Raw genomic sequence first — 15143 nt, 5'->3', positions numbered from 1 at the left:
ACAACGCGTTTCGAGACAGTGCTCTCCCAATCGGATTATAAAACCTAGCTCATGAAGTTAAAACACTAAAAAAAGTACCAACAATAGCAACTGCTGCCTTCCTAAGACCAAATGGAACAAAAACACTTGACTGTGGGTCCTCCCCTAGCATTAAAATCACCGGCGCCCCATCTCACATCGCACACAAAAACCAGGCGGCCACGTACTGCTCTCCTGTGTGAACTTGACGCTTCTGCAGAGGTCCTCAGAGGCTGAGAATCGACGTGTCCGTGGGATCACAATGTAACCGCAGCCATTGGATGAACCGTCTGTTCTACATGTCGCCTGCTTTTCCTTACTTCCTAAGCCTACGATCGCCTTCCTCCAACTATGTGATCAAAAGTATCCGGACACCTGGCTGAAAATGACTCACAAGTTCGTGGCGCCCTCCATAGGTAATGCTGGAATTCAGTATTGTGTTGGCCCACCCTTAGCCTTGATGACAGCTTGCACTCTCACAGGCATACGTTCAATAACGTTTCTTGGGGAATGGCAGCCCATCCTTCACGGAGTGCTGCATTGAGGAGGGGTATCGATGTCGGTCGGTGAGGCCTGGCAACAAGTCGGCGTTCCAAAACATCCCAAAAGTGTTCTATAGGACTCAGGTCAGGACTCTGTGCAGGCCAGTCCATTACAGGGATGTTATCGTCGTGTAACCACTCTGCCAAAACATTATGAACAGGTGCTCGATAGTGCTGGAAGATGCGATAGCCATCCCCGAATTGCTCTTCAACAGTGGGGAGCAAGAAGGTGCTTAATACATCAATGTAGACCTGTGCTGTGATAGTGCCACACAAAATAACAAGGGGTGCAAGGCCCCTCCATGAAAAACACGGCCACACCATAACACCACAGCCTCCGAATTTTACTGCTTTCACTACACACGCTGCCAGATGGCGTTCGCCGCGATTTCGCCACACCGACACCCTGCCATCAGATCGCCACACTGTGCACCGTGGTTCTTCACTCCACACAACTTTTTTTCGCAGGGCAATCGTCCAATGTTAACCCTCCTTAGACCAAGCGAGGCGTCGTTTGGCAGTTACCGGCGGGATGTGTGGCTTATGAGCACCCGCTCGACCACGGAATCCAAGTTTTCTCACCTCCTGCCTAACTTTCATAGTACTTACCCTGATGCAGTTTGGAATTCCTGTGTGATGGTCTGGATAGATGTCTTCCTGTTAGACATTACGACTCTCTTCAACTGTCGACGGTCTCTATGAGTCAACAGACGTGCTGTACGTGTCCCTTAACGTTTCCACTTCAGTATCACATCAGAAATAGTGGACCTAGCAATGTTTAGAAGTGTGGAAATCTCGCGTACAGACGTGTGACCTGACTACGTTCGAAGTCCCTTAGTTCCGCGGAGCGCTCCATTCTGGTCTCTCACGATGTCTAATGACTACTGAGGTCGCTGATATGGAGTACCTGGCAGTAGGTGGCAGCACAGTATGAAAAACGTATGTTTTGGGGTTGTCCGGATACTTTTGATCACTTAGTGTATTTTGTCAGAGACGTATTAGGGGTTGATAATCTTGTACCTGACCTAAAATATAAAACGCTATCACAAAGTTTCCGTTTTGGGGCGTTGTTGCAGCTTATATGCTTCTTAGCGCGACTCCTTTGTGCGTATGTAATCACCAACATGTAGGCAAGATATTAGTGTGTGGCATTCATTTCTTTCCGTATTGCGTGCGGTAAACGCGGAAACGTGGACTATGGTGATGTAACTACCAAATGAATCAAAACAGGATCAACGTGCTGTTATTATTCTAGAACAAACACCGGTAGACATCCGTTACTTTTCATGAATGGCGACGTCCAGTTCTTCTAGCAAGTAGAGTTACCTCACTTTGTTTTCTAAGTACAAGATTTCTCAGTCTCCTATTCACTACGGGGGATGAACTATTTCGTATACATGATTCGCAACAACTGATTTGTCAGAATTCCTTACTCTGAATGCATCTTTATGTTACTTGCAGCCAGTGAAAAACGTTCTTGGTGTAACCACCGTGGAACCACTCCAGTCGGGCGCTCTTGCTACGTCCCTGCCCGAAGCACGACTACTGCAGCCGTTGGCTCGTTGAAGGAGAACGAAGTTCCCTACATAGTACTGAGTTTGTTAAAAGAATACTGGCAATGGAAAGACTCTGAATAAAGTTATCTTACTACTGAGAATCGCTACGATAATTGAATAACGGTTAGCAGCACTGATATTGATACAAGCGCCAAAACGGGAATAGTGAGAGTACCACCTCACTTGTTCTCGACAAGTGTATCCTAGTTTAGCAAAAAATATTCTCCGTTCCATATTTCCATTTTAGTAAAGGTGAAACAAATGCCACGTGTTTTGCAATAGTGATCTACAAGTGACACCACTGTCAGTAACAAAACACTGCTTTGTTGTTTCTCATGTCAGTCTGAAACAATAGAAATCATGGACCTGGAAGGCAATGCGATTGAAGAGGGAAGGAGAAGAGAACAAGAATTTTCTAAGCTATGCAAAGGGCAGAAGAGAATGAAGGATTTAAACGATCATGTTTGATCTTGAGAAGACATTGCGATTACCGGGGATCCCTGACAGCACTACATTCTGTAAAAAGCTGTTGTGGGTTCATAGGAGCCTTGTTCACAATACAACGGGAAGAGGGTTTTGCTTTGTTTGGGTCGAAGGCGCTGCAGGTCAAGGCACCCAAGAAGTAGGTTCGTACCTCAAGAAGTGTATGGAGAATAACGTAAAGGAAAACATCACTCAGCTAATTTTGTGACCAGGTTCACGTGGTGGCTGCAAATGAAACATCAAAATAATCTTGAAGTTGAAGGCTTCATGGAAAATCATTCGTCTGTCATCTCAGTTTCTCTGAGGTCCCTGAATGCTGGGCACGCATTTCTGCCAAGTCCGGAGCCGCGCGACTGCTACGGTCGCAGGTTCGAATCCTGCCTCGGGCGTGGATGTGTGTGATGTCCTTAGGTTAGTTAGGTTTAAGTACTTCTCAGTTCTAGAGGACTGATGACCTCAGATGTTGGGTCCCATAGTGCTCAGAGCCATTTGAACCATTTGTAGGCTTGACACTACAGGAAACAAAATTAATTGGACGAAAATAAGCGAAATAATGTAGAAAAAGGAAGATTAGTTCAAGCGGAACATAAAACCAGACCATGATGATGACTCCTGTGTTACAATGGACACACAGAAGATCAGCAGTGAAGATGCTCTATTTCAAACTCTTATAGACTCTTTAATCTACTGTGGCCTCAAGCGGATGTCATATTTAGTCCCGAACTTGAAGATCTGAAATATGATTTACACTTGATACCCAGCGATGCCTAGCAGTTTTATCGTTTATTCATGATCACGTCTTTGTTGACATCTAACTATTTATTGGTAAGTCAGTTTTGAAGAAAAACGTAATAATGGCAAAAGATTGCATAATGCGCATAACAGAACATTGGATTGAGTAAATGTTTCATAATACCTCTCCAGATATTTTATTTGTTTTAGCATGGAGTAAATAAATACTGCTTAAAATGTGTTATATGTGCTTGTTATAACCATATTACCAACGAAATACTCACAGTTTATCGGATGATTGTTGCTAACCAAGCAATAGTGATCAAAGAGAGCCGGCCGCTGTGGCCAAGCGGTTCTAGGCGCTTCAGTTTGGAATCGGACTGCTGCTACTATCGTAGGTTCGAATCCATCCTCGGGCATGGATGTGTGTTGTCCTTAGGTTAGTTAGTGGACTGATGACCTCAGATGTTAAGTCCCATAGTGCTTAGAGCCATTTGACATCTGTTACACAACACTGCATAAGTATGTAATATTTTTGAACACTAACGTGCATAATTGCCTACATTTGCTCCAGTTTTGGGAACGATACCTATTACGCTAGTTTTACAATAAGAAGGTTTACTGCTTGTGGATTTGGAGCTCTGGTCACTACTACTAATCGCGTTCGAATTGTCAATCAAAAGTGAATCCTTTATCTTTAGGAAATATTAATATATGAAAATATGTCCACACCTCACTCCACCTCCTAGTCATACTTGAGCTAACAGTTGCATTCTCAGTTACGAAGTGAAGCTTTAAAGTAAAAACTATGACTTACAGAACCAGAAAAGTCACGTCCCCACTTACACAGGGATAATAACCGTCGCGATAAAATGAGAGGAATCAAAGCTCGCAGATAAATATTTCGGTGATCATTTGCCTTACATAAGATCCAGCCGCTGTTTCCTGCTTTGCGAGGGAACCAATAACCCCTGCAAACTGCTGTGGGCGCATGTCGTGCCGGGCTGTTGTCTCGACACTGTGGCCACTTGCGTATCGATTAACCGTTACGAAACAGACTCGCACTGTGCGGACTCGAAACTCAGATTTCCCGCTTATCGCGAGCAGTCGCCATAATCACTTCGGCTACCCGAGCATCCCTCCAGGGCTGGTCCTGGTGTGTGCAACTTTGTACATAACGACAGGGAGCAGAAATGATTAGCGACCAGGTTAATACGACAAACAGAAGATTGAGTTAACCTGTATCTCTCCAAGTGCCAAAAGACTTATTATAAAATAAGCATCAAAAATAAGTGAAACTATTACAACAGCAACAGTGATGAGGCTCTCTGAACATCAGTGTCGTGGCGCAGGGGCTGCAGGTGCGAGTGGAGCCTCTGGCTGCCGCTGTCTCTCAGCTGGTCGTAAGCTGTGTTTCAAAAATGAACAGCATAGAGACAGAAGTTATGATACTCTCTGCAGGACGTGACCATCATTTAGCAGGACAATGCTCAAGCATGTACAGTGCAAGCTGTTACTGATTTGTTTGACTGATGGGGCTGCTAAGTGCTATACCACCTACCGCACTCCCCTGACTTAAGCTCTCGTGAGTTCAACTCGAGTTTGAAACTGAAGGATACACTATACGGCATTCTCTTCAGAACTACTACAAATTAGTCGGGCAATAGACCGCGCCGCTAGAACCGTCAATAAAACTGGCACTGCTAAGAGTATCCTACGACTTCCACATCTCTGGCACAATGCTGGTGACTACTTTGAGTTCAGTAATATTTTGAAACACGTATCTATTTTGTACGAGCTGTAAATAAATAGCTGTCACTATTAAAGTACCAACCCTCGTACTTACCTAAAGTTGCAGAGTGATGGTTAATTCAAAATGGTTGAAATGGCTCTGAGCACTATGGGACTTAACTTCTAAGGTCATCAGTCCCCTAGAACTTAGAACTACTTAAACCTAACTAACCTAAGGACATCACATACATCCATGCCCGAAGCATGATTCGAACCTGCGACCGTAGCGGTCGCGCGGTTCCAGACTGTAGCGCCTTTAACCGCTTGGCCACCGCGGCCGGCGATGGTTAATTGTCCACCACAGTTTTAACAGAGTAAGTGGACGCTGTGTATATGTTTTGAGCCAGTATGGCTTAAAGCGCCTAAATTACCCAGACTCTCTTTATCCAGTAACCGAGAATGGAGGTACTTCGCGACTTCCAACAAAGTTTAATTTGAAACCTTTTGTATCTTCAACCATTAAGGCTTCTTACGCGTAACGTCAAATATTTAACGCGTTAATTCACTTGTAAAGTAATCAGACGTTTGAAGCTCATTTATTCGTGGCAGTTGGATTGTTTGCAGAATTGGGGTTGGTGGGGAGGGCTGCTGTTGCGACTGTCTTATTGTATAGTGCAGGTGGAGACACACTCGAACTTTCATTTGTACCACTGCAAACATCAGGAAATTGGACACTGGATTTGTGTGCTTGTTGTGTTATTGCCATAGCAGTTTCTTTGGCGCTTCAGTGCAGTTTCATTTGACCAGAACCTCGGGTACGGACCACGGCTGACACTTGCAACGTGTGAGGCGATCCCACAGGTGTCGTTCGCGGTCAAATATAGCAGCGCAGACTTACAGTTACGTAAATTACATAAAAATTACGTTGTATGTAATAGGTTCGTCACTTCAGGTAACAAAAGGGCATATCAGCTCACTACATTATATCGATGAACAGCAGAAGACATACTTATAATAAGGCAAGTTGTTTGTTATTCATACATTTTTTTGGTTTCATCGACTTGATTTGGCAGCTAACTTTCAATAATTTACTTAATTTTCGTGTAAGAAAATTCATATAAAACGATTTTCGTGTATCATATAGAAAACATTACGTTTTGGAAGGCTCTAATTATTTTTAAGTTTGGTTGTTTCCAATTTGCATTACCTGCTAGTTTGGTTTCTTTGAAGGAAAAAAAAAAAAGAAGTGGGTTGAGGGTCATTTTGGCTCAGTAGGAGAAGCGGTGCCTCTCCATTTGAAAAGACATAGATTGCCATAAAATCGTATTTACTTATCTCAAAAACATTTGTTCAGAAGGAGCTTTGAAACCAAAAACTTTGTTACTGGGAACTTAATTATTATTATTGCTGCATTAGCTTTAATAATGCAACATAAAAATCTAATTTTTACGGAGGATGTGACGCAAGTATGAGAAAATTACATTTTATTTTATGCTTTCATAAAGTCTCTACTTCGCCTACGAACTCAGAGACAATGTGAAGTATATATAGGGTGTAAACGATTATTGTTTACAACGTAGCATAGCTATGTAGTGAAAGTCGAAACGAAGAATTTTATACAAGACACTTGTGGTCTATTAAGTTGGGAAACAGCCACCAAAAGGTTTGCAAGACTGCATGAGCTATAGCCCATCTGCGTCGCTTGAGATTTTCATGTTCTCCTCTCCAGCTCTCTACACATCGTCATCGATTGTTTCGCAAATTTTGCTTGCATTAGCTTGTTATTTCTTCACTGCCTAGTTATTACGTGTTTGTCTGTTTGTTGTATCTGCTCGTAACGGGCAACACATCGTCCGTAATTGGCGAGCAGTCTGTACTCGCGGTCGATTTTCCGTGCGCCACCCCATATTATTTCCCTGCGATCCGCACATAAGGCTACAGTTGGCTAAACGAGAGGTTCTGCAGAATTACAGAAATTACTTCTAAAAGTGCGTAAGAAATCAGTAATGAATAAAAACTGTATACTCCAGGGGGGAGGCAAGTGCCCCCTCTTGGTGCCCTCCATCCTCCAGTCACCTACACTACTAGTTTGCAGTTTTTCATAAGAACCATATACCAATCACAAATGAACGGTGAACGAGTAAAAATGAACGGTTCCCAAAAAAGAACGATCAGCAGTGAACTAGTTCCCAAGGATGAACGAGTTTGCCCAGCCCTACTAACGACGGCATTTACAATCCTAGCACGGTGTTTCGGCGTTTCTGCCTGACCCGCAGTGAGTGCCGGGTGACAGTGGTGCTCTTGTGTGGCCCGCAGGGACGGCGAGGAGTGGCTGCGCTTCCGGCGGGTGCTGAGCGGCCAGCTGCTGCGAGCCGGCAGCGTCCCCGAGCTGCTGGTGGCGCCGTGCCGCGCCGTCGCCCAGAACTTCGCCTCGGAGCTGGCGGCCGGCCAGGTGGTGCCCGACCTCGAGGGCCACATGTACCTCTGGGCCACCGACGGTGAGTGCCGCGCCGGCGCCGGCGCCGCGTACACGCCTCTGCGTGCTCTGCGTGTCCACACAGCCGGTGGGCTACTGCCCGCATTTCCGACTCTCCAGTCGCGGATGGTCCGAGCGAAGACCGCGTGTCGGTAAACCTCCCACATGAGCAAGTACACGTCTGTTTTTGCCGTCGTAGCCATTTCGACGAATCTACACTACTGGCCATTAAAATTGCTACACCAAGAAGAAATGCAGACGATAAACGGGTATTCATTGGACAAATATATTAAACTAGAACTGACATGTGATTACATTTTCACGCAATTTGGGTGCACAGATCCTGACAAATCAGTACCCAGAACAACCACCTTTGGCCGTAATAACGGCCTTGATACGCCTGGGCATTGAGTCAAACAGAGCTTGGATGGCGTGTACAGGTACAGGTGCCCATGCAGCTTCAACACGATACCACAGTTCATCAAGAGTAGTGACTGGCGTATTGTGACGAGCCAGCTGCTCGGCCACCATTGACCAGACGTTTTCAATTGGTGAGAGATGTGAGAAAGGATGTGCTGGCCAGCGGAGCAGTTGAACATTTTCTGTATCCAGAAAGGCCCGTATAGTACCTGCAACATCCGCTCGTGCATTATCCTGCTGAAATGTAGGGTGTCGCTGGGATCGAATGAAGGGTAGAGCCACGGGTCGTAACACATCTGAAATGTAGCGGCCACTGTTCAAAGTGCCGCCATGCGAACAAGAGGTGACCAAGACGTGTAAGCAATGACACCCCATACCATCACGCCGGGTGATACGCCAATACGGCGATGAAGAATACACGCCTCCAATTTGCGTTCACCGCGATGTCTCCAAACGCGGATGCGACCATCACGATGCTGTGAACAGAACCTGGATTCATCCCAAAAAATGTTTTGCTATTCCTGCATCCATGTTCGTCGTTGAGTACACCATCGCAGGCGCTCCTGCCTGTGATGCAGCGTCAAGGGTAACCGCAGCCGTGGTCTCCGAGCTGATAGTCCATGCTGCTGCAAACGTCGTCGAACTGTTCGTGCAGATGGTTGTTGTCTTGCAAACGTCCCCATCTGTTGACTCAGGGATCGAGACGTGGCTGCACGATCCGTTCCAGCCATGCGGATAAGATACCTGTCATCTCGACTGCTAGTTAAACGAGGCCGTTGGGATCCAGCACGGCGTTCCGTATTACCCTCCTGAACCCACCCATTCCATACTCTCCTAACAGTCATTGGATCGCGACCAACGCGAGCAGCAATGTCGCGATAGTATAAACCGCAATCGCGATAGGCTACAAACCGACCTTTATCAAAGTCAGAAACGTGATGGTACGCATTTCTCCTCCTTACACGAGGCATCACAACAACGTTTCACTAGGCAACGCCGGTCAACTGCTGTTTGTGTATGAGAAATCGGTTGGAAACTTCAATCATGTCAGCACGTTGTAGGTGTCGCTCTGGAAAGCTAATCATTTGCATATCACAGCATCTTCTTCCTGTCGGTTAAATTTCGCGTCTGTAGCACGTCATCTTCGTGGTGTAGCAATTTTAATGGCCAGTAGTGTACGAGATTAGAACATCGTTTCATCTTCGTCGCAATGTACACTGTCGGAGTCTCTGTCGTGTGTACAATTTCGTCTACAACGGTAAGTAGAGGTGGGCTACAGAGCGGTGTCGTCGTAGGAATGCTGCACAGGGGCAGAAATGATTAGCGTACAAGTTAACACAGTAAACAAACGGTTTATTTAACTTGCATTTTTGCACGTGCACAAAGACTTCTTACCAATAATGCAATAAGAAATAGAGCCCGGCTTTCAGCGTCAACAGAGAAGAATCTTTCTATACTTACGCACAAACGATGATGTGAGTGCCGCGACTTGGTGGCGTGTGAGTAGCGTCCCGTAGCGAAGTCGCTCCAAGTACAGGCGAGCTGAGCGGCTGTCACCAGCCGTCCCGTATGGTGGCACCAGACGGCGCTCGCAGTCCAGAGCTGCCAGAGGCGTGTCTCAGCGGGAGTGCTCCATTGGGTCCGCCGGATCCATCGCTTTCGGCGTCAGACGGAAACTTGCCATTCCGTTACCAACCACGATGTACTTTGAGGTGGTATCGATACGCCATACCACAATTTCAACTAAAAATATCTTTGTAATGCATAGCGCCTGTTTCACATCATCTGCAACTGAAGAGAGTGAGCACCTCCGTACTGCTCTTGAGCTTAACAAACGAAGACATGCATGAGCACATCTGTTCTCCTTCAGAGCTTCAGCACGGTGTTTGAACAATAGAGGCCATAATCCCAGGAATACATTCCCTATACATGGAGTGGACAAAAAGTAACGAAACACCGCCAGAAATTCATGCTTCAACATAAATTCGGATGCTAGCCGAGCCAGCGGGTTGGTCTGTTACAGCTGACCGCGAACAGCACCTGCACGACGTCCTCAATACATTGCAAATGTCAGGCTTGGTCAGAGCAGTGTTTTGTGTAGTGCCGAGTGCATTGTATCAGAGCTTAGTGAAGTCGGACGTGGGCGAACTGTTGATACTCGTGTGGTGGGTGCTTCGGTATACAAGGCTACCACAGTTATTCAACACACACGGTATCGAGATTGATACCAGATGCATTGGTCTATCGGTCGATTTGGGGGACAGAGCCAAACAGTGAGGTGATCGGTCCCCTCGGATTTGTGAAGGATGGGAAACGAAGTCGACCGTACCATTTCAAAGGAACCCTCACCCCCCCCCCCCCCGACTTTTAAAAACTAAAAAGCTTAACTTCTCCCGAATAGACCACGAAGGCCCAACGCTACCGACCGGCCGCTGTGTCATCCTCAGCTCATAGGGTCACTGGATGCGGATATGGAGGGGCATGTGGTCAGCACACCGCTCTCCCGGCCGTATGTCAGTTTCCGAGACGGGAGCCGCTACTTCTCAATCGAGTAGCTCCTCAGTTTGCCTCACAAGAGCTGAGTGCATCCCGCTTGCCAACAGCGCTCGACAGACTGGATGGTCACCCATCCAAGTGCTAGCCCAGCCCGACAGCGCTTAACTTCGGTGATCTGACGGGAACCGGTGTTAGCACTGCGGCAAGGCCGTTGGCCCTCCCGACTTTCGCCTGAAGCGAGTTAGGGAAATCACAATACCAGATACAGGGAAAGTGGAAAATCAAATTCCACCAACTTACAGCGCAGGTGGGGGCGTTCATAGTGATCATGAGGAACGGTCATTGAAGAGGAGTGTGAAGAAAATATGCAGACAAAAGCTGCAAATGTCTCACTATCGAAACCTGTCAGTGCCTAAACAACATGACGGAACTCCGCTACTAGGTACATTATGTCATCAGAAGTATCCGGAAACCTGGCTGAAAATGACTCACAAGTTCGAGGCGCCCTCCATCGGTAATACTGGAATTCAGTATGGCTTTAGCCCCCACTTAGCCTTGATGACAGCTTCTACTCTCGCACGCATACGTTCAGTCAGGTGTTGGAAGGTTTCTTGGACAATGGCAGCCCATTCTTCAAGGAGTGCTGCACAGAGAAGAGGCATCGGTGTCGGTTGGTGAGGCCTGGAACGAAGTCGGCATTCCAAACCATCCCAAAGGTGTTCTATAGGATTCAGGGCAGGACTCTGTGCACGCCAGTCCATTGCAGAGATGTTATTGTCATGTAACCACTCAGCCACAGGCCGTCAATTATGAACAGGTGCTCGATCGTGTCCAAAGATGCAATCGCCATCGTCAAAATGCTCTTCAACAGTGGGAAGGAAAAAGGTGCTTAAAACACCAATGTAGGCCTGTACTGTGATAGTGCCACACAAAACAACAAGGGGTGCAAGCCCCCTGCATGAAAAACACGACCACACCGTAACACCATCGCCTCCGAATTTTACTGTTGGCGCTACACACACTGGCAGATGACGTTCACTGGGCGTTCGCCATACCCACACCCTGCCGTCGGATCGCCCCATTGTGTACCGTGATTTGTCACTCCACACAACGTTTTTCCACTGTTCAATCGCCCAATTTTACGCTCCTTACACCAAGTGAGGCGTCGTTTGGTATTTACCAGCGTGATGTGTGGCTTATGAGCAGCCGCTCGACCATGAAATCCAAGTTTTCTCACCTCCTGCCTAACTGTCATGGTACTTACAGTGGATCTTGATGCAGTTTGGAATTCCTGTGTGATGACCTGGATAGATGTCTGCCTATTACAGATTACGACCTTCTTCAACTGTCGGCGGTCTCTGTCAGTGAGCAGACGAGGTCGGCCTGTACGCTTTTGTGCTGTACGTATCCCTTCACGTTTCCACTTCACTATCACATCGGAAACAGTGGACCTACGGATGTTTAGGAGTGTGGAAATCTCCCGTACAGAGGTATGACACAAGTAACACCCAATCACTTGACCACGTTCGAAGTCCGTGAGTTCCGCGGAGCGTCTCATTTCGGTCTCTCACGATGTCTAACGACTACTGAGGTCGCTGATATGGAGTGCCTGGCAGTAGATGACAGCACAATGCACCTAATATGAAAATCGTATGTTTTTGTGCGTGTCCGGATAAAAACCAATCGTCAGTTATGTAAATTACTTTAACAGGTAAACGTGATTTCCAAGCTGTAAGACCGGGACTATGGCACAGAGGAAGAATACCATTTGGTAGGATGACTCTTGTTGTGTACAGCTTCGTGCACAATGGTAAGCAGAGGTGGACTAAAGAGTGACGTGGCAACTGTCGTCATAGGGAAGCTGAACGGGAGCACAAATGTTGAGCGAACAAGTTAACACAGTAAACAGAAGATTCAATTAACTTGTTCTCCTTCAAGTGCACCAAGATCCACTACAAATAATGCAGCAAGTAATAGAGTCCAGCTCAAACAAAAGCAACTAGGATGAGGTTCTCTGAACAAAAGCATGAGTGATGGTGTCAGAGACATGGCTAGGTGGCGTCTTTATAGTGTCACGTAGCGAAGGGGCTCCAAGTACGAGTGTTTCGTAACCTGTCTCTTTCATTAGAAAAAAATGTTGATAACGGTCGACTGATAAGGTAGGAAATGAGGAGGTTCTCCGCAGGATTGGCGGAGAAAGGAATATATGAAAAACTGTGACAGGAAGAAGGAACAGGATGATAGAACATCGGTTAAGACATCAAGGAATAAGCTCAGTGGCACTAGAAGAATGGTGAAAACTGTAGAGGAAGACAGAGATTGGAACACATCCAGGAAACAACTGAGGACGTCGACTGCAAGTGCCAGCCACAACAATGATGGCTAAGAAAAAAAAAACTGACCTGTGTTATGTTATCCCATCTCTGGATGCCCAAAATAACTACTACACTAGTTGGATGTGACAATTGAAGAAATTTTTTCTCCAACTAGTCGGTTGTTGTTGTGGTCTTCAGTCCTGAGACTGGTTTGATGCAGCTCTCCATGCTACTCTATCCTGTGCAAGCTTCTTCATCTCCCAGTACCTACTGCAACCTACATCCTTTTGAATCTGTTTAGTGTATTCATCTCTTGGCCTTCCTCTACGATTTTTACCCTACACGCTGCCCTCCAATACTAAATTGGTAATCCCTTGATGGCTCAGAACATGTCGTACCAAGCGATCCCTTCTTCTAGTCAAGTTGTGCCACAAACACCTCTTCTCCCCAATTCTATTCAATACCTCCTCATTAGTTATGTGATCTACCCATCTAATCTTCAGCATTCTTCTGTAGCACCACATTTCGAAAGCTTCTATTCTCTTCTTGTCCAAACTATTTATCGTCCTCCTTTCACTTCTATACAAGTACTTTCAGAAACGACTTCCTGACACTTAAATCCAACTAGTCGGCTTTTGGATGAAATGAACCGTATGATACATTAACGACTAGTCGGTTACGCCATTGACCCCAGTAAACAGATTTTTTTCCGAAATGCTAGAGTCACTTCCTCTATGTCAGAGATAAATGTAACTTGCACGCAGCCATACTAAACAATAATAAATTGAGGTAGTATATCACAGTTTTAAAATAATTCATAAACTAAGATTAGTAGTGTGATCTGTTTTGAGCTCAGATGAATAAACTTCTCAGATGGGTGTGTAGACGTAACAATCGTCGAGGTGGTACTGCATGTATTTGAGTAAATTGTGCTACGCCAGCAACTAACTAAACCGTACAGAGTCCACCACACTGAAAGTAGCTGTGACGCTATCTTGTGTAAATCACTCGTAATAACAGGCTACTATGGGACGTCATTTCGTTAGACATTCAAAATCTAGCACTTCAGAACTACTTGAAAAGCATTAACTGTTTTCTGTTCTGCTTTACTTATCTACACGAAATAATAAATGATATTACAATGCTATTTATTCAGAATGGCTTATCGCATCCTGTTGCCAAATTGTCACTCAAATACTTTAGTCGCTGTGAAAGTTGATTGTTTGTGTTACGTAACATTCTGGAGTGGATCAGTTGTGATTTTGTCTTTGTCTGTAAGGTTTCGTACTTCACTCGGTAAAAACGGAACCCTTGAAAGAATATTTCGTTGACCATCTGTGTGTCCGTCTGTTAACACACCCTTTTCTCATGCACGGGTAGAGGTATCAAGTTGAAATTTATGTAAAACAGAAAGATCTATCTTTCATTGGTGGTGTAAAAGAAATTAAGATTCCACGTCAATGTAGTCAAAAGACACGGCCGATTATGTCACATGTTTTGTTAGTACAAAACTCACTCACCAAAACCTGTAGGGTACTTCCCGTTGACCTAGAATCATGAAATTTGCGAAGGAGGAGGTTTCACACTGAAAGTAAATGAAAAAAAACGAAAAATTCTTGATTTGTGATTATATCATGTAAAAATACTTCTTTTCCGTCTATTACGAATGCTTTATCTCAGGAATGGTTAAGGCTATCAAGTTGAAATTTACACCAAATACTAAGGTCTACGGCTCATTGGCGGTCTAGAAAATTGAAGCTTTTAAGTCATTGTAGTCAATTTATGTCGATACTCGCAAACTCAGTCATCAAAACCTATAAATGAAATATCTGTATACATAGGTGAAGTTCTACTCGGAGAGCCAAGTTCTACTCGCAATTTTCCATTTATTTAATAATTCCTTACAAATAATTTCCTTCTCGAAAGTGAAGTTTTACTCTGTTACTAGCATTAATTCTGATTCTGTTTTTTATGGCTCTAAAATTCATGCTCAGAAATAAACACAGACATATAAGGTTGTCGGTAGCTGCGCTGTCTTTTCGGTGAGCGGCGAGTTCCGTCCGAGTAACGAGAGGCGTTAGAGAAGACATCTTCGGATGGCGTAGCGTCGCTGATGCTGAAAATCTGCAACCACCACTACACCAACACAAAATGAACGCTGTTGCAAATGATGTACCTCCGAAGTTTACAATCATCAAACATCAAATTAAAATTCAGAGTATTGCAGTTTGCCCAGCGGTTCTAGGCGCTTCAGTCCGGAACCGCGCTGCTGCTCCGGTCGCAGGTTGGTTTCCTGCCTCGGGCATGGATGTGTGTGATGTCCTTAGGTTAGTTACATTCAAGTAGTTCTAAGTGTAGGGCACTGATGATCTCA

At 45.4% G+C, this 15143-nt stretch overlaps 1 protein-coding gene and 1 pseudogene across 1 annotated transcript in view; one reads left to right on the top strand and one right to left on the bottom strand.

Annotated features, from left to right (window-relative positions):
- LOC126437111 (cytochrome P450 315a1, mitochondrial) overlaps nucleotides 1–15143 on the top strand; it is a 157259-nt gene that overhangs the window by 88178 nt on the left and 53938 nt on the right. Inside the window, exon 2 of the mRNA XM_050090696.1 lies at nucleotides 7379–7560. Within this exon, the coding sequence (XP_049946653.1) occupies nucleotides 7379–7560 (182 nt within the window). The remainder of the gene's footprint in view (nucleotides 1–7378; nucleotides 7561–15143) is intronic.
- Nucleotides 10553–10670, bottom strand: LOC126426984 (5S ribosomal RNA; annotated as a pseudogene).

The sequence above is a fragment of the Schistocerca serialis genome, chromosome 1 (genome assembly GCF_023864345.2).
Source record: "Schistocerca serialis cubense isolate TAMUIC-IGC-003099 chromosome 1, iqSchSeri2.2, whole genome shotgun sequence".
In the NCBI taxonomy this organism is placed as follows: Eukaryota; Metazoa; Arthropoda; class Insecta; order Orthoptera; family Acrididae; genus Schistocerca; species Schistocerca serialis.
This window is presented reverse-complemented; position numbering and strand designations above follow the sequence as displayed.